General features: G+C 43.4%; 1 protein-coding gene and 2 pseudogenes across 1 annotated transcript in view; 2 read left to right on the top strand and 1 right to left on the bottom strand.

Annotated features, from left to right (window-relative positions):
• The window catches only part of LOC147442829 (heparanase-like protein 3), a 77,096-nt gene extending 76,237 nt beyond the window's left edge, over positions 1–859 (bottom strand). Inside the window, exon 1 of the mRNA XM_086528847.1 lies at positions 440–859. Coding sequence (XP_086384973.1) covers positions 440–790 — 351 coding nt within the window. The 5' untranslated portion in view covers positions 791–859. The remainder of the gene's footprint in view (positions 1–439) is intronic.
• A 651-nt stretch (positions 860–1,510) lies between these two features.
• Positions 1,511–2,548, top strand: LOC147442828 (uncharacterized; annotated as a pseudogene).
• A 1,034-nt stretch (positions 2,549–3,582) lies between these two features.
• LOC147442827 (uncharacterized) lies at positions 3,583–4,596 on the top strand (annotated as a pseudogene).
• The last annotated feature ends 15,194 nt before the right edge of the window (positions 4,597–19,790 follow it).

Below are 19,790 nucleotides of genomic sequence, written 5' to 3'. Positions count from 1 at the left end.
TCTATGTGAAGGTGACCGATAGCACATATTTTGATCATGGCCTTGCCACTTCTATTCAGTTCATATTTTCGTGGCCTTGCCGCTTCTATTCAACTATAAACAGTTCCTTGTGACCTTGAGGTGTTGGGTTCAAGACTTCCGCATCAATCACGTGTTGACCAAAATAGTCAACGCTTCCGTCACCAGCAAGTGGCAATTGGCTGAGGCTGCTTCCCCATGATGGCAAGAAGCCATATATTTAACCAACGCCCTCACTCACACACATGTATTTGATTTTCCTATTTCTGCCCCAAATGGACCTTAACATAAGTCTGTGATCTCTCTCTCTCTCTCTCCCCAAAACACACAAAAAAAAAACCACGAAGAGAGCAGTTTCCCAAAGAAAGAGGCAAGTGAACGGAACTAAAACAAAAAGAGGAGAGAGAGAGAAAGAGATTACCAGATTGAGGAGGGAAGCGTTGAGCCAGGAGCAGAGGCCATAGCTACATTTCTCGGGGGGCCACCAGTCGAGGGTGGCGCAGACGAAGGAAGGCTCCACCTGAGCGGAGGGCGCGCTACCGTCCACTGCCACAGCCGCATGATTACGAGCAGGAAGAGCAGGAGCAGGAGCAGGAGCTGCGGCCGTTCTCTTCATCGACGTACCAAAATCGATCTCTCTTACGTTGGCTGGTGTTGAATGACGTGCTCTCGTGCCGCCCACCCCACACGTGTTATAAAGCACCGCCACCACTATCACCACCGCCATCCTGTAAATCGAGCTTGCACTCGCTCTCCGTGTTGCGCCAGCCATCCTGCGTTTGAATGGTGCTGCCTTCTCTATATATTTTGTATGTGTGGGCGCGCGCGCGCGCGCATGAGAGAGAGAGAGGGAGCCAGCGTCTCCTTATAATGGAAAGAACGCTGCCGAGCTTGCTTTGCGCTATATCTCTTAGGACGCTTTTATATGTTGCCGACCTTTCTAATTCAATTGTAATGTCCTTTTTTTATCTTTACACTCTACATTTTTTTGGCCCGCCCAAAGGGCTAAGGTCATAGTGGTGGTTTGCATTTTGTTTTGAGAAAGAAATATGACATGTGTTTTATAAATAAGTGTGAAAAATAAAAAATAAAGTATGTAGCTTTGAGTGGCTCTTGAGAGGATAGGTGCATTGGATTCTGAGTGGTGGACGTTGGGTGTAAGCTGAAAGCTGTCAGGCTTAAAGTGGGGTTGGTGGGAGGGCCTTATAATGAGTGCATGGATTATGGTTCTTCCCTCTTTTAGAGTGGAGTCTCGTGGAGGGAGGTCTCCTTAGGGTTAAAGCTCATGAGCCTTTAGTAGGGTAGGCAAGGCTCAAAGGGGGCGGGTCTTCGGCGGTTCTTGGTCGTAGGTGTGAGCTGCGCATGGGGTGCCTCTGCATGTTGTCTTGGTGCTCTCTGTTGTCCTGTTCATCGGCCTATGGTGCTTCTGGGCCGTGCTCCTGCTCCGTTGTCCTGCTCCGCTCTCGTAGTGCTGTCGTTCGCGCATGACGCCATGGGGACACATCGCCCTGCTCGTCGATCTGTGGCGGTTCTGGGCCGCGCTCCTGCTCTGCTGTCCTGCTCCGCTCCTGTAGTGATGTCCTGCTTCTTGCAGGGGGTTGTTGAGAACATGTTGGCTTGTGTGGCGTGGTTCTTCCCGCTGGTCTATGGCGCTGTTGGGCGTGTTTCAGTGCCCTGCCTCTCCGCAGTCTTGCGTTGCTGTGGTTTTCCATCCTGCTCGTCAATCTATGGCGGATTTGGTCCGCGCTTGTGCTCTGCTGTGCTTCTCTGCGGGTGCCTCATGTTCTTGGTTCGCTGATCTATGGTGGATTGGGGTCGTGCCTTGGTGCTGTGTTGCTCTGTCTCTCGAGATTGTGCTGCTCTTTTTTCTCGTCTCCTTCGCCGATCTGAAGTGGCACTTGAACATGTGGTGCCGTGCTGATCTGTGGATTCTGGCCGTGCTGCTCTGTTTGGACGTCGCCTTCGCCGATCTATGGCGGATCTTGGATGCCGATCTGTGGTGATGTTGCTGTTTCTGGTTATGTCGTGCTACTTTGCCGTCCTCTCCGTTGGTCTGTGTTGGATTGGGCCATTCTGTTCTGTGCCATGCTGCTCTATGCATCGGGGTTTTGCTGCTCTATTAGGACGTCTCCTCCGTCGACTCGTGATGGATCTTGGACGCCGCTCTATTCTGCTGCTGCTGTTTCCGGTGTTGTCGTGCTGCATTGTCGTCTTCTCGGTCGGTCTGTGGTGGATCGAGGCGTTCTACTGTGCAGGTTTTCTGCGGTGTGTTGCGTTGCTCTGTTGTGTCGTCCCGCCTGCCGGTCTATGGCGGTTTGGTGTCACATGTGCCACTTCACCGGCATTTTGTGTTGATTTACGATATGTTGTAAAGAGGATTTTTTTCGGTTTGATTTGTTGCTTTCTACTATGGCTGTTTGCTTAACAGTTTGTTGTTTTGCAGGGTGGTGCGGAACCATTAACGCGTTGGGATGGTTTGGGTGGCTTAATGTATGTCGAGGTCAAGCACACTTTGTTACAGGCTAAATAATTTGAACACTATAATAGATGTAACTTTTACGGTGTCAATTAAGTTTGATGTTGTGTAATGTTTTGAAGTTAATTATATCTCGAAGTTTGTCCAATTGTTGTTGATGGACTTTATGCTTTGCTTTGCTATAAAAAAAATTTTGGCGTGGCGAGATGCTTTTAATTGAAAACGATTGGCTCCACATTCTATGATGCAATTTTGGTCCATGATTTAATCCTATTGATGGATTATTTGGATTAGCTGAGTATGTGGTTAGGTTTTGGGGATTTGGCATTGAAAATTTATGGCTATGGGGTTATTTTTTTAATGTAAAAAAATGATTTAACTTTCAATATTAAATTTGATTGTCTCAAGGTTCATTGTTAATATTATAAAGTAAGAATGAAAATAAATCAGTTTTGATGTGATGATTTAGAATCATATTTGTTTATATTTTTTAGCTTTCTTAATTTACTTAGTTGTAGTTCTCATTTCATTTGCAGCCTTGCACTTCTCTTCTCCTCTCTCCTCTCTCTAATAATAGTTGAGTTTATTTAGGATGCACCTGTCTTCCCTTCTCTCCTCTCTCTAGTAATAGTTGAGTTATTTGTAGCTTTTATTGCTATTGCAAAAATCGAGGTAGAGTTAATTAAAAGAGCAGCCTTTTCTCTCTCTCTCTCTCTCTCTCTCTCTCTCTCTCTCTCTCTCTCTCTCTCTCTTAATGGAGTGTATAGGTCGTGACCCAATATTATATAATGATCGATGGTAAGAAATGTAAAAATCTACATTTACTGCCAACCTTTGAGTGGAACTTTCAAACTATCTTTCTTGAAGTACTTAAGATTATCCATCACGTTTCACTCTTTGAGTTGTTAGTATATAAAAGCCAAAGGTATTTTGAAGAACCATCACGTTTTACAAGCCTCTTATTCTGAGATCACTCTTGTTGAGAGTTTTACTTCCTCTATAGTACAGTCTTTTAAACCTTATAGCCACATCTATTATCAAAGCATAGCATCACTCTCTATACCAAGGCGCTATGGATTTGAATATGGATGGTAATATACCTTTGCATTTCATTTCCTCTTTTGATCCTTAAGAGTCTTGCTGTCTTGCTAATCTTGGAAACTGTTTTGAACTTGCTCTTGATTATAGATGCTTCTACTACAAACTCAAGCAATGACTACTTTGAGACTTTAAGTGCAGCCCCTAAAACTGAAAACTTGCATGAAGTTGTGTCTGAAAGTGGGGGCCTTGGATCGTCAAGTAGCTTAGTGGGTTCTCCAAACTTAGCATTTAAAAAGCTTAGTCCCAAAGCCAAGTTAAAGAAATCTCCAAAATCTATTCAAAAAGCTCTTAGTATTGCAAGAGGAATGGCCATTGTGAGAGGTTAGCTTTGTTTCCAATTTTTGTGGCTTACCAATGTGCGATCGATAATAATAGTATTGTGTGCCATGTGATGTAGAGTGAACACCGCTTAGCTCTTCTGGGATTGCCACTCCCTCTGTTGGTGTGAGTCGTTCGTTGGGCTTAGCTTCTATAAAAGAAGAGCCAAGGCATATTGTTGATTCTTTTGAATCTCAATTGGCATTGAGCCAATCTACGCATGAGCTTCTTATATCTGAGCTCGTTGATGCTATTAACTACCGTTTTGTCTTCGTTGGCAAGGTGCTTGCAAAATATGGCACATACAAGATCCAAAAAGAAAACTACAGCAGATTTTTGAAGGCTGATCTTGTGGACAAGGTTGCACATCATACTATCACTTTTGTTGTGGCAGAAAATTATATTGAACAGTTTTTCAACTCATTTGTGGTGGGTGATTTTATACGTATTGAGGGCCCTCTTGTGAGGAAAAAGAATCCTAGTGATGGAGGCACTTGCCAACTTGCTCTCTATGCTGATGCAACTACATCTATTGTGAAGGCTCCTTCATTCGACTTTGTGCTAACTCTCTTTCCTGAGCACAAGATTAAAGATCTTGTCTCATCATGGACTTCTTCAATTGAAGATGGTGTACCTACTGTAGCATTTACTGTTATCAGGGTGGAGAACATGGCGAAAAGTGATGGCAGTAGTGGCACTAGGCTTATTGTTGTTGATGGCCTTGTCGATGTTGATAGAGCAATGGTAAGCTTCTATACACAGCTGTAAGTGTTCTTGATTGTAAGGTCTCTGACCCCGATCAAAAAGAGCACCCTTGTACCATGAACTGAATATAATGGAATAAGTTACTATTTTTAGTAGTTTTCCAGATTCTGTCAGTGCCATGATGTTTAGAATGTTCTAAAGCTCCGAAATGTGAATTAAAATAATTTTTGAAAAAAAATTCCAAAAATAGTAAGTTTTTGGTCACCCGACCCGTCCAGTTCCGATCGTCTCGAAAAACTGCACCCGTACCCCGAATTTCAAAAAAATGCATTTTCGGACCGGGGGCTGCTAAATATGGCAGGTACTTGGGCCAGTACGCCTTAGTTAGAGCTTGCTATAGCAATTTTCGGCATCAAAATCCGACTCGTATGACCCGTTTTAGCCTAGAACCAATTTTCCTAAAAATTGCTCGGGGAGGTACCGGGGGGCCGGGACTGTGTGGGAACAAGTTCCAACCCACTCCAAATCAGCTTTAGCAGCTAGGGGGCGCCCTCTTGATTTGTGGGAGTTCTGGGAGAGTTTCCAAGCCAGTAACTAAGTCTTAGAGTCAGTTAAACTAGCCAACCTGACACTTGGTGAATAGGCAACTAGACTTGCCAATGCAGTGAACTGAGTGCTCCTCCATATGCTAATAGCAAGGCTGGTCGATTTTCAGCCTGTAGGAGCCTATTTAAAGGCCTGCACACACACACACACACACACACACTCTGGGAAGGTGCTGCCGGAACACACACCTTTTGAAGGAGAAGCAAGGAGGGAGGTGCTGTCGAATTCTTGCCTCAAGAAGCTCGATTAGATCAGAGAATCGAGAGGATTATCAGCCCTTAATCACGGTAACCACGGTTTAAATAATGCTTTCTGCAAATCCTTTTCATTACCATCTAAATTTCTCGTCTATTATGCTTATTCCTAGTCGTAATTCTCTATAATCACTCTCTAAATTCTCCTTAACCATATTCTATTATGTAATCATCATCCCGTAGCTGAATTATCAACCATTCATCACTCTTAATTAATGATTAGTGCACGATTATTAGAATTTTCTCTCTCTAGGTAGCATAGAAATTAATCGATAAGCTGATAATTGTGTAGATTGATGAGAATCACTCTTTCTATCACGCATTGATATTGTAGCTGATTTAGATCCATCTTTGTTATGCATTAAGATATAATTAAGGTAAGATTAATCTGTCATTAAGTCTCTAAGAGGTGGTTTTTCTCACACCTATGCATGCGGTGATTCTGCACCCTCTAATTGCTAGGAAAGAGATTAATCGTGCTTAATTCATCTCTCTGATAATTCCATTAGTGAAATCCTATTATTCTTAATCATGTAAGCCGAGTAATTTCTTTAGAGCCGGTTCCCATAGGATTATGTGTCATACATAATGATTGCTATATGGAAAACTCTAAACCTCTCATGTAGCAGGGATTGTTTGATGTTGCTAACCTATCCTTTGGCTTGTTATGATGCCTACGGGCATTAGCTCGTTTCCCCAAGTTAATTACTTAAAGTAGTAAGTTTAAAATGGCCCCGGTTAAGAGGACTCGCTTTGGTGGAGCCCACGACCACGAGGCAGGAACGAGCAAGGTGAACGGAAAGGGAAAAGCTTCCATGGAGGAACAAATACCGGCCATCTCACGGGCCATCGACGAAGAAATGGAAGAGGTAGATCATAATTTCATTCAAGTTGTTTAATTTAACATTGCACACGTTTAGTTAGGAATGAAAATATCCCCAAACATGTTGGAGAAATCCGACGGAAACCTCGGCATTGAATTCATTGTACATTAAGTTCTAAAGTAGGAAGGAAATGATTAATGGGTATGCTGGTTGCAATTAGGAAAGAATGTCTGCTAGGGAAAATTTAGCTCGACATGTTCATTTTATTTCCAATGTTGAATCAGTCCTGACCCCCCTACTGATCACAGGGGGCAGAGTTCCTCGTTAAGGACTCTTGAATCCACGACTTGCTTTCTATGCGATGGATACCCACGACTTGCTTTCTATGCGGTGGGAACCCACGTCTTGCTTTCTATGCGGTGGGAGTGTCCATGACGTGCTTTCTATGCGGTGGACATACCTAGTTGTATGGGCACCTAGGCGACAACGGGAGGAGTGAACTCTCGCTGGAGGGGGGATGTTGTACCTCCAGAACATTGGAACTTTTATGAATAAGTTTGAGTAGAATTTTTACTAGAATTCTGTCTTGGTGTTGTTTGCAATACTGGTTGAAGGGTTGTATTAACGAACAATGTGATTCGGAATTAAACAAGAAATCTTTATGTTGAACAACCTTTATGGTAGTAATTAGGTCACACAAAGAAGTGTGAGTGCGGGGGTGGAAAGTGGGGGCTTGGCTCAGGTTGCCAATGCCTACGAGATGGGTGGTCCCGATTGGTCGGGAACTCTCTCTCCCCATTGTGCTTAATTCGATATTAGTAATACTCATTGCCCCTAGAGAGGTGAAATCTCGAGAGTACGTGCCTCTGAAACATGGGAAAAAAGGCACTCGAGGTTTCTCTCCTCTTGGAAGGTGGGTCTTAGGATCGCTACATAGGTTAAATCACGCTTCCCCTACGAGGTGGAGCTAGATCTCCTTGCTAGTAGGCTCGAACTCAATTCTTTTTGTGATGAGAGATCGTCCGCTAGATGAACCCAGACCACTTTGTTTGCTTCCGCTATAGATATAGTGGCCACCAATTTTACCATCAGATCCGTTGTTGAGACGACGGGGTGGGGACCTCACACCTGGTATCAGAGCCTAGGTTAGGCTGGGAAATAAAGTCGTATTGTTTGAACATTTAAAAGGAACTGAAAGTATATAGGTAGTTGATCCGAATTCCTTGCATTGGTGTTGCAGGAAGACCCTGTACTCGAATATCGAAAGTTCCAAGTGTTTGAGCTAATTTATGAGCAAGCTCGAAGATCCCCAGTTTACCAGTTCAGTCGAGATGTCATGGAGATACTGTTGAAGGCTTATACGCCACACTCCACTCGCATTGATAGAGGATGGGAACTTGATTGGACATTTCCAGGAGGGGTTTACTACATCAACGCTCGGAAGCTAGGATGCCTGGCTACCGACTTGAAGAAGATACGTTGGGGAGAAGAGTTGAGAGTAATAGAGATATTCTACTTGGTGCCTACATGATTGGACCAGACTGTTTCAGACAACTCCAATCAAACCATCAACGACTGGCTCTTGGAGAAGGTCACCAACGTGATCCCAGCGAACCGAGTCAAAACCTTTGGATTACTGAAAGCGGAACTCCTGCTTGATATCCTAGTTTATTATCCACTCAAGAATGAGTATAGGAACTATTACACGAATGAAGTAGTGCATCATGTGAATACCATCTCCTAAGCGTATTTTATACGCAATCCATAAAGCCATGTAATAAGCTGATCATCAGTTATCCTAAACCTTGAGGGGTTTCAATTGTAATAATTTTTCATCAATAAAGTGCTTTTTGTCTTTGAATCTGTGTCTCTTGATAAAGTAGAATCTTGAATTTTATTTAAAGTCTCGTGTCTATTTTGAAATCCAAGTAATGTATCAAGAATTCGTATAACCCATGTAGGCACCGCCTGTTGCTCTGTACTCGGTAGCGCAAAAGAAGAAGCTCCTCCTTAAGCAAGCCCAACCTCCGATATTTAAGGGCGAGGGGGCAAATGTGGAGAGAGATGCAGAAGTATGGATGGAAGCCATGGACGACTACTTTGAAGCTGCGGGGACCCAACCCGTAAATCAGACCATGCTTGCGATGTTCCGCTTGACTGGCGATGCCAAGATATGGTGGAAGCAACATTGCAGGGACATGGATATTAAGGGATCTTCCCAGTCCTTGGAAGACATCAAAGCTGCAATAATGGGACGTTATTTACCGCCTGCCTATAGAACCTTGAGGATGAATGAATTCTTTTCACTTCGGCAGCTGAATTCATTTGTCGAAGAATACTATGCAAAGTTTGTCACTCTTCGGAGATATGCTCCTAAGATGACCTTGGAACAACAGGTGGCAAGTTTCTGTCAAGGACTAATCAATCCCCTGAATACTCGGCTGGAAGCTCTCAGGCCGACGACGCTACAGGATGCCTTGTTAAGGGCCAAACCTCTAGCTCTCGAAGTACAAAAGGCTAATCAGAACAGAAGGAATCATTGGGCAAAGAGGGCAAGGACCACTGCTTGGGATAACATACCAGCCAACCAAGCGTATAACCAACGCCCTATTGTGGCTACCACCACAACCGTGGAGTTCCCCGATGTTCGATGCTATGGTTGCGGCGAGCATGGACATTACAGATCCAATTGCCCCAGGAACATTCAGCCAACCAACGCCAATTCCATACCCTTGAATACCTGTGGGCGTGGCCAAGCTAATGGAAGAGGAGGACGAGGAAGGATGAACAGAGGGCGAGGGCGTGGAGCTACCGCCAGAGTGAATGCCGCAGTAGTACAACCAACTGTGGGTGATGAAGCAGTGGAGAGAGCAACCCTACATGCTGCAATTGACAATCCCAATGGTTGCAAGCAATACGAAGTCATTCATACGCCAGGATCTCTCAGAGGTGAACAAGTTAACTTCCTTATAGATTGTGGTAGTACTCTTTCATTTCTTTCACCCCGATGCATGAGGAAGCTAAAGCTAGATAAGTATCCAACAAGCAAGCTAGTTGTAGAGTTAGCAAACGGCAAGGAGGTAGTATCTCAACACTCTGCAGGCAAAATTGACTTTGATTTAGGGGGACACCCAACTTCTGCCCAATTTCGAACCCTACCCTTAGGATTCTTTGATGGGATACTAGGGATGGTCTGGCTAAAGCAAAATAGGGCCCACATACATTTTGCACAAGGGAACTTTACTTTTACAGATAACTTGGGTAATGAAGCCTTAATCCAGGGGGAAAATGGGAGACTTAAGGCTACTCTAGTTAAGGCCAACAGACTTTTGAAGGGACTAAGGAAGGGTCAGCAAATATATGCAGTTAAACTCAACAAGGTGGACCAATCAGATACCTCACTTCGACCAAACTGGTTGAGGGAATATGACGATGTGTTCCCAGAAGACCTTACGAATCTTCCGCCACACAGAGAGGTAGATCATGAGATTGAGACTATTCCTTGATGTGAACCTATCTCAAAAAGACCTTATAAAATGTCACTTCCAGAGGCCATCGAACTCAAAGAACAGATTAGGCAACTCATTGAGCAAGGATTCATTCGACCCAGTACTTCTCCTTGGGGTGCTCCAGTTCTTTTTCAGAAAAAGAAGGATGGGACCTTAAGGCTATGCATAGACTATCGGGGACTGAACCAGGTAACTGTCAAGAACAAGTATCCAATTCCAAGGATTGATGAACTCTTGGACAGGCTCCACGGTGCCAAAATATTTACAAAGATTGATCTAAGGTCAGGATATTACCAAATCAGGATCAAGGAATCAGATATTCCAAAGACAGCTTTCAATACTAGGTATGGGCACTACGAGTTCACAGTAATGTCTTTTGGTCTAACAAACGCTCCTGCAAGCTTCAATCGACTTATGCAGGATATTTTCAGACCTTACCTGGATGATTTTGTCTTGGTTTTCTTTGATGACATTCTGATCTACTCTAAGAACGAGGCAGATCACGAAGAACACGTTCGCAAAGTACTTGATCGTCTCCGAAAACACCAACTTTACGCTAAAGAGAGCAAGTGCACTTTTTGCTCGCCTAAAGTCCACTATCTTGGATTTGTCATATTAGCTGAGGGGATTTCAGTGGACCCAGACAAAGTCAAGGACATCGTTGGTTGGCCTCAACCATCCATCGTCAGCGAAGTAAGAGGATTTCTTGGAATAACGGGATGGTACAGGATTTTTGTCAAGGACTATGCACATATTGCTGCACCTTTGACGGAACTCCTGAAGAAAGGAATGAGGATCGAATGGAAGACCGAGCACTAGTCTAGCTTTGCTAATCTAAAAGAGTTCTTGGTCTCGGCTCCTATTTTAAAGCTTCCAGATTTCAGTAAAGAATTTGAAGTAGCGACCGACGCTAGCAAATTTGCTCTAGGCGGAGTTCTTACTCAAGAAGGAAGACCAGTGGCGTATACTTCGCGAAAGCTGAGAGATCATGAGAAGAATTATCCTACTCATGATTTGGAACTTTTAGCAGTTATTCATGCGTTGAAGTTATGGAGACATTATCTTCTTGGGCGCAAGTTTCAACTGGTTACAGACCACAAGAGCTTAAAATGGATTTTTACTCAACCTATTCTCAATATGCGACAACGACGATGGATAGAGCTGTTACAGGAATATGACCTTGATATAAAGTATAGACCAGGGAAGGAAAATGCAGTTGCAGATGGTCTTAGCCTAAAATCCTTTCTCGGAGCTATCTCTATTCCAAATAACCCTATCTGGGATAGAATCAAAGAAGCATCTTTAGTAGATCCAGAATACCAGCGTATAGTATCTCTAGTCCAGCAAAATAAGATGCCTGAAGCTAAAGATTACTCTCTTATGGGAGGATGTCTTTACTACAGACATAGACTCTGTGTACCCAGAGATCCAGCCTTAAAGAAGGCCATTTTATATGAAGCGCACGATAGCCCTACATCCGGACATCCAGGCTATGCTAAGACTCTTCATGCTGTCAGGAGGAGTTATTTTTGGTCTGGAATGAAAGGGGACATACTTCGCTATGTGAGGCAATGTCTTTCTTGTCAGCGGATAAAGGCCGCAAGAATCAAGTTACCAGGGCAACTTCAACCTCTTGACATACCCCAGATGAAATGGGAATGCATCAGTATGGATTTTGTTACAGGATTACCTTCTACAGGAGTTTATGACTCTGTTTTCGTGGTTGTTGATATGCTCACAAAAGTGGCTCATCTAATACCCGTAAAGACAACCTTTACTGCTTCAGATGTTAGTCGGGTATTCATCAAGGATATTTTTAGGTTACATGGTCTACCCAAGCGTATCGTCAGCGATAGAGATGCCAAGTTTACATCAAAATTTTGGACTTCTCTTTTCCAATCTATTGGGTCACAATTAACCTTTAGTACAGCGTATCATCCACAGACAGATGGGCAAACTGAGAGAGTTAATCATGTCATCGAGGACATTCTCAGAGCCTATTGTTCGCAAGAGCCAAAGAAGTGGTTACAATATCTACCTTTGGTGGAGTATGCTTACAACTCTTCCGAACACAGAAGCATTGGAATGTCACCTTTCAAAGCTCTTTATGGACAGGATTGTTTAGCACCACTGAACTTCTCAGATCCAACCATCAGGGTAGAAGCCTCTAGAAATATGTTAGAGGATATGGAAGCACAGACTAGAGCTATTCGCCGGGACATTCAGGCCGCTCAGGATAGACAGAAGCACTATGCAGATAAGAACCGTTCGGAAAGAACTTTCAAAGAAGGAGATAAGGCTTTTCTGCGAGTCCGACCAAAGAAAAGCAACTTATCTCTAGGCAGATATAAGAAGCTAAGCCCAAGGTATTGTGGACCATTCGAGATCGCTAAGGTTGTGAGTGACCAAGCCTACAAGCTAAAGTTACCTGCAAACTTGAAGGTTCATGATGTATTCCACGTCAGCTTACTCAAACCCTATATTCCTAACCCTGATCAATTCTTGGACTCAGATCAGATAGTCATGCCAGCACAAGGAGTTCTCGAGCTCCAACCTGACTACGTACTGGAAACAAGGGAAAGGAAGTTACGCAACAGAACTATTACGGAGCATCTCGTAAAGTGGAAGGATTACCCTGAAGAAGATGCAACTTGGGAGGACGAACCAACGCTCATAAAGGATTACCCAAGCACATTCTTGAGATGAGGACATCTCAATTTTTCACGTTGGGGAGGTTGTAAGGTCTCTGACCCCGATCAAAAAGAGCACCCTTGTACCATGAACTGAATATAATGGAATAAGTTACTATTTTATTGGCCGCAGCAACCAAAAACACGCTCTCCACACTTCACCCTGAAAAGGGTATGGTAGTAGAAACTTTCCCGGGGGGGGGGGGGGGAGGGAGCACCAGCTCTGGCAGCAAAGTTGATTGGTAAATCTTACTATGCATCTCCTCATACGTTCGCACTTGCATGACTCTCGCCCTTAATTCCACTTATAGTTTTTGGATAGCACAAGGTAGTGAATTTGATGTACATGGAACAACGTGAATATGATGCCTTCTGCTATGGGGACATCAAACTCAAGATGCCCATTATCATGGACAATTGGAAATGAGGATACATAATGCAGGTTAGTCAGCATGGAGCCAAGAAGACAAAATTGATGACGGAAGTAGCTTACAAAAGAGAGAGAGAGAGAGAGAGAGAGAGAGAGAGAGAGAGAGAGAGAGAGAAGTTAATATTGATCAAAGGACATAGAACATAAAGTTACATCTGCTTCTCTTTAAGCTTAATCAATATCCTACATCTTTCGTATTTGTCTTAATGTGTGTTTTGTGTATGGCAGGGAGGACAAATTCACAACACTGGTTGTTGTGATTGCAAGCGCGTCTCTAGCTCGAAAACACTACAAGGTCCGTTATTTGCATCCAATTTCTCATGCGCATGCGTTTGCCTGGCGCAACACATAAATGCTATGGGGTAGGGCACGGCTTCCGTTTCTTATAATTTTTTGGAGAGACCACAGTGCCAACTCTCCACCATACTTTTGCATGGCACCTCTGCATGACATGCACTGTATATTTTGCACTTTTAGTCTGCGAGGTTTCATTATAAGACGATATGTTTAACTATACACATTGCTTTTTTGTAGCTTGACTCAAATACCGGCCTATAGATTCGACAATCAAAAAGCACAAGTACAATATTGCAGGTCAGTAAAACACCTCATTTCTTGTTGCTGTTCATTGATGCACTTAACTTTGTATCCTCCCATGAACACAATATCAATTTTAAAATGTGCATGCTTCTCTTTAAAGCTCAACTAACTCTTTTAAAAATCACCCCTATAATCTCTATTAATTGATCCCACTTAACTTTGTCTCTGACCAAAATTATATAACATTGCTAAATGTATTACCCTCTCAGGCAGTGTCATCGTTACCGAGTTAGTCACAATCTTGTTTCCTTTAGTGCTAGATAGTAAACATATGTCCAGTTTTATATTCTATAGTTGTTATGTAGCAACGCCCACCAAGCAAGACTAGTTTTTTTGGGCAATACCTTAATTAATGCCATGGACAAAAGCTGCCATCAGGATTCAAGACCAAACATACCACAAGAAAGACCGTATAAACAAAGGAGGATAACCCCAATGGCTTGGTTACCAAATGCCTCCACCTTAGATCCCTATCAGAGTGGGCCACGTGTCCTTTTGAGGTGGATGGCCCCCGACCACCACGGTCATGCATTAGAGCCTGCTAGCTTCCAACCATTGTAGGGAATGGTGTCACATTGGGGCAAGCGGCTAAACCTGGAAAAGATGATGCGCAACCAATCAGATTGCAGGTTTAGCGTTGGGGCTGAGGTTGGGCGGGCAAAGGAGACCGACACACTTGATGGAAAAGTTGGCCATTGAGGTGGAGAGCCACCTCAGCCATGGATCCATGGGCAGCGACCCAATGTGACAAGGGCATCCGTGGGCGCGACAGTTGATTGGCGGATTAGAGAGAAAAAGGTATCCGCATGCCCCAATGTGACATGGGCCTTAATGCCATGCACGCAAGCTACCATCGACCAAACACACCACAAGAAAGACCGCATAAACAAAGGAGGCGAACCCCGACCGCTTGGTTACCCCAAAAAAAATACTTAAGCCCCCCCCCCCCCCCCCCCCCCCCCCCTTTTCCAACGGAGGCCATGATGGTTTCCGACTCTCCCTCCAAGGGGAAGCTTAGATCAACAAACCCTTACAACCATAAAAATTGCCATATCTGCGAGAGTTGGGCCCAAAGTCTCCATCTCCTAGTTTATAGCATCTCAAGTAGGTCGTGCCAATTTTGAGTTTGGGGTGAATTAGACGGTATCTACAAAGATACTCTCTGAAAAATTGAAGTGAAAAGGCCATGCAAATGATGTGGATGGGACACGTGCACGAGGAGTTGACAGACGGTCAGGGACAGTGTTATATGCAGGGGGAGAGAGAGAGAGAGAGGGGGGGGGGGGGGGGGGGATAGAGAGACAAATGCCATTTGTAGGTGCCAAGGCCTAGGAGGAGAGAGATTTTTTGGTATTGCGGGAGAGTTTGATGAGGGAGTTATGCTGCACAACGCACTAGGAAGATCGCAGTCGGAGAGACAAAGGCAATGCTCCCACTACGCGCATAGGGAGACCGGAGGGCAGGGACATGTGACTTGTAGAGAGAGAGAGAGAGAGAGAGAGAGAGAGAGAGAGAGAGAGAGAGAGAGAGAGAGAGAGAGAGAGAGAGAGAGAGAGAGAGAGAGAGAGAGAGAGAGAGAGAGAGAGAGGTGTGCATTTGTCACGTTTGCCTTCGTACGATGGCGAGATGGAAGCAATAGCATAATAGGGGTGGTATGGCGTATTCAGCACCCAAACTCTCTCTCTCTCTCTCTCTCTATAGTATCCATGAAATACATTATTGCAGGGCAGGTTTTCTATCCATTTGGTAGAGGCGTCTGGTTCCAAGGGAAGAAGCCAAACACAAGGGATAGGTTGAGTTTCAGTCTCGCTATTGCAGGGCACTTTTCTCTCATTTGCCTCACGATATGTGGTGGGCTCAGAGCAGACGCAAATAGAGAGAGAGGTGGTTGAAGGCAGATAGATAGAGAGGCGACGAGGTAGGGAAGACTATGGAGGGAGACCGCGATTGTGCCATTGGTTGTGTGTGTGCCACCTTGCACTAGGATGGAAGGAGGCATTCCTTGCGGTGCACGCCTAAATTGCCAGATTTTCAAGGGGGGCGTACACGAGAGAGAGAGAGAGAGAGAGAGAGAGAGAGAGAGAGAGAGAGAGAGAGAGAGTTTCTCTTGCCAACTCCATCTGCCCTAGATTTGGGTACCTACCACTTGGAGGTCATTCTCCTCACTACAGCTCGTTTCTTTGCAGGAGATGCTAAGGTTGTTCGAACCGCAGGATCTCTCTCTCTTTCTCTCTCTCTCTCTCTCTCTCTATTTGCAGGTGCATAAGTGCATGATAGGGATGCTACACACCCGATAGTGGCATAGCATCATGGGGTGAGGGCGGATGCCCCATGGAAACGAGCAAACGCAAGACTTTTGCTTTTGGGAATGGGAGGGGAAGGAATCTTGAGAATTAATTGATTAATGAACTGAGTTTAGACCCAGTATGGAACATGTGTAGTTACTATTCTGGATTGATTTCTTTGATAAGAATCTAGAAAGATGCTTAATGGAAAAGGAAAGGAGGGGAGGGGGGGGGGGGGGGGGGGGGGGGGGGGGGGGGGGGGGGGGGGGGGGGGGGGGGGTATTTTTGCTGCGTTCCGCCAAGTGGAAAGAGATGGAGAGAGGAGGGAGATTCTTATTAGGGAAAATTACCAAAATACCCCTCGTATCGTGTCAAAAACTCTCATAATACCCCTAGTATTTTGTCATAAATTCCCAAAATGCCCTTCAAATTTTCTAGAATTCCCAAAATACAAAATTTGAGCTGGTTATGTAAGGTTTTGAGATGAATTGCTTCATTATTTTTATTTTAGACATAACTGCCTTTTTCTGTTAGGTAAATTGTGACAAACTACATGCTAAGCACTCAAAAAGGGATCTCAATTGTCAAAGAGGAATAAAGAGTAGAAAATCTTGAACGATCTTTTTATTCGTTTTTCATTGAGTTGGACGATGTGACCTGTTGTGGTGTGTGGAGCACGTCAAAGGTAGAGCATGCGAGGTCCACCCAGTGCGCTATGTCTCTCTCTCTATCTCTCTCTTTCTGTGTGTGTGTGTGTGTGTGTTGGTGCACCCAGCGTGGTCTGCACGGGTTCAGCGGGCATAAGAGATGGGGTGGGGGCGGCTCTACGAGCAAGGGAAGTTTTCCAAGCCATGCTGACGGAAGGAGAGAAGGGAGGAGGGAGCAAATCAACCTGGATATGGGTTTCACATGCGATGCAGAAGGCCAACGATGGCAATGGTGTTCGATGAAGAAGTGTAGGGAGCAGAGAGGTGTTGCAAGGGGGGCCAAGTGGCTACCCTCAAAATGCCTTTCGCTACTGCACGGAAAGGCATTGTCGCAGCGAGTGTGGGGCACTAGAGGACGGGCAAGCAAAATAGGCCACCATCATGCAATTGCCGAGAGCCTTAGGCGATTGTGAACTGACATTGCAAGGGAAGGGTGCACGTGCAAGCGCACGGGTTGAGGGGGGGGGGGGGGGGGATAGGGGTGCGTTGTACAGAGCGACGATTGCGACAAGGAACTTACTCGAAACTAGTATGTGACCCGCATGTTGCTGCGGCTAGAAAATGCATGTCTTCTATTCTTACAATTGCAAAGGTGGAAAATTATATAGATGCTCTGTTTCTAGATGTATACACTCTCTTCAGTTTCAAAAAAAATGATTCACAACATCTCTCTATGGATTTTCCAAAAAAATTATACATGCAAGAGACAACAAATATTCCTTTAATACTAGTCTTGACAGGTTCTCACACATTACATAGGATTTTATAGCCCTTATTCAATGGATCTAGGAGTGCTTTATAGCTATTGAAAAGAGAGAGAGAGAGAGAGAGTACTTCTTTTGGAGTACGCTAGGCAAGCAATGCTACCAAGTTCGATGGTACAAATTGGGTAAGAAATCATGGTCTAAAGAGATTGTGAAACCAGAATCATTAATGTAAGCATAAAGCCTCATTTAAGAGTGAAGCTGGCTACGAAATTGGCTTTAACATTCGAAATGCATTGGGAGTCAACATTTGTGCTCTTCTCTCTTTTTATTGATTGAAACTCTACGCTTTTTATCTTGCAAGCAAGAAGTGTGGTTGTGCACATCATCACCTAATCTACAATAGTTGAGAAAGTCCACCCTTGATCTATAGGGCTTGGCAAAAATGCTACCAAACCCAATGGCACCAATTGGTTAAGTCGGCATGGTGTTTAAGCATGAGGGTTAATAGACGCTAGTGTAGTTACAGATCTTTACATGCTAAAATGCTCCTTTGGATCCAATGTAATCATGTTGCTTCAAATGCCTAATGTTGGCTTGGACATTGACAATGTTATTTGCCCCAATATCTCTTTAGCTCTCTCTTGCTTGCTTACATCTTTGCTGCCCAAGATATAGTATAATTATAAACACAATAAACTTATCTATAATATTCAAAGAATTAATCATCCCCTTTGCTGACCTTGCGCTTGAAATTCTACAAATTTGGGTTAGACAAACCAGCTACATTAGGAGGTTGTGAAATGATGAGAACTCCTTTTTGCCAAAGTAGTAGTTGTCTAAGGGCTTCAAGTTTCCAAGGTTTGAGTTAGATTTTACCATTGGGAATGTGATTAGTAGTGCCATCTATATATCCTACTTGCATGCATCTCTATGAAACACAAAAGTCATCAGAAAGTTATCACCATAAGGTAAATAGAGATTATTGGTCTATTTAAGCACCATTGGCACCTTGAAACCCAAACCAACAAAAGCACAAAAATCATAAGCAAGTTATTACTATAAGATAAATAGAGTTTATTGGTGTATTTAAGCACCATTGGTAGCTTGAAACCCAAACCAACAAAAACAAAAAAATAAAGGTGCTTAGTATGCTAAACCCTTGTTAAACTAAAGGAATGCTCCAAAATTGTTGAAATCGTAACTTGTAAGTATGCTTAATATAGCAATGTGTGTATTTGTGTGTGTTTTAAAATAATTGTAATAATAATAATAATTAAAGTGTGTACTTCAAAATGAGGTCATGACCTTTAAGCTTGATTGAAATAACTCTCTCTCTCTCTCTCTCTCTCACACACACACACACACACACACACACACACACAAGAGTTTGAGTTCAATAGTCAGTTGGCGAGATCTTTAATGTGATAATAGTTTATCCTCCTCCTACTCATCCTCCTCCTCCTCTCTCTCAATATCTCTCAGTTTAAGCATGATTGAAATAACTCTCTCTCTCTCTCTCTCTCACACACACACACACACACACACAAACAAAGAGTTTGAGTTCAATAGTCAGTTGGCTAGATCTTTAATGTGATAATAGTTTATCCTCCTCCTACTCATCCTCCTCCTCCTCTCTCTCAATATCTCCCTCGATCTTGTATCAGGTAATGCGTTTAAGTCTCATTAAAAGATCCTCGAGGCCTCTTGATCTTGTTCCTAAGACATTAATATTTATATTCTCCTCATCCTTCTCCTCCTCTCTGTTTAATTGGATAGTTCTCTAGGTTTTCTGCACTTGTTTAATTTTCTCTCTCTCTCTCTTCCCCCCTCCCCCCCCCTCGTGCCCAAAAAAACATTTAAATAATAAATTCATTCATGTTTTGTAGGTTTTTCTTACCTTCTAATTTAAAATTTAAAATTAAAATTTCACAATTTGTAGGTGATATTACACTTTTTTCTTGAGCTTCACTCCCAAGTCATGAAGTCTCTAACATTTATGGTGTTCATTGTATAATAGAAGTCGCTTCTTATTAAGCAACATGCAGAGAGAGAGAGAGAGAGAGAGAGAGAGAGAGAGAGAGAGTCTAATTGTCTAAGAAAAAAGTGAGCTACAGAGGGCCACCCAGCTCCATGATGAAGGATAATTTAACCTTAAATAGCTTCTCCAAGGAGCTAGGACAAATCTTTATTCAACATGGAAGATGATGATTTTTGTGTGTGCCACAACTTAGAGATGTAGTTGGCCATGGACTTGTAGAAGATTAGTGATTGGGTTTGATCTAAAAGGAAAAGGCAAGACTCAAACAACTCACAATGGCTACACGTGTGTATCCACCAAACATAAGGAATTAGAAGGGATTTTTAAAAGAAAGGGACTCTTTGAATAAATTTTATGGAGGTTAAGAGCTCTATTCCTAGGGATGTTTACAAGGTCCAAAGACTTGAAACATTATGAGGATTTACCGAGTTACAATCAAGATAATTTAGGACTTGGATAAGTTTTCTATAAGAATTTTTACATAGTATGGATGATAGCATGCATCTGTCATACTATGAGGTG

Source organism: Adiantum capillus-veneris, chromosome 14 (assembly GCF_014529385.1).
Source record: "Adiantum capillus-veneris isolate H3 chromosome 14, ASM1452938v2, whole genome shotgun sequence".
Lineage (NCBI taxonomy): Eukaryota > Viridiplantae > Streptophyta > Polypodiopsida > Polypodiales > Pteridaceae > Adiantum > Adiantum capillus-veneris.
This window is presented reverse-complemented; position numbering and strand designations above follow the sequence as displayed.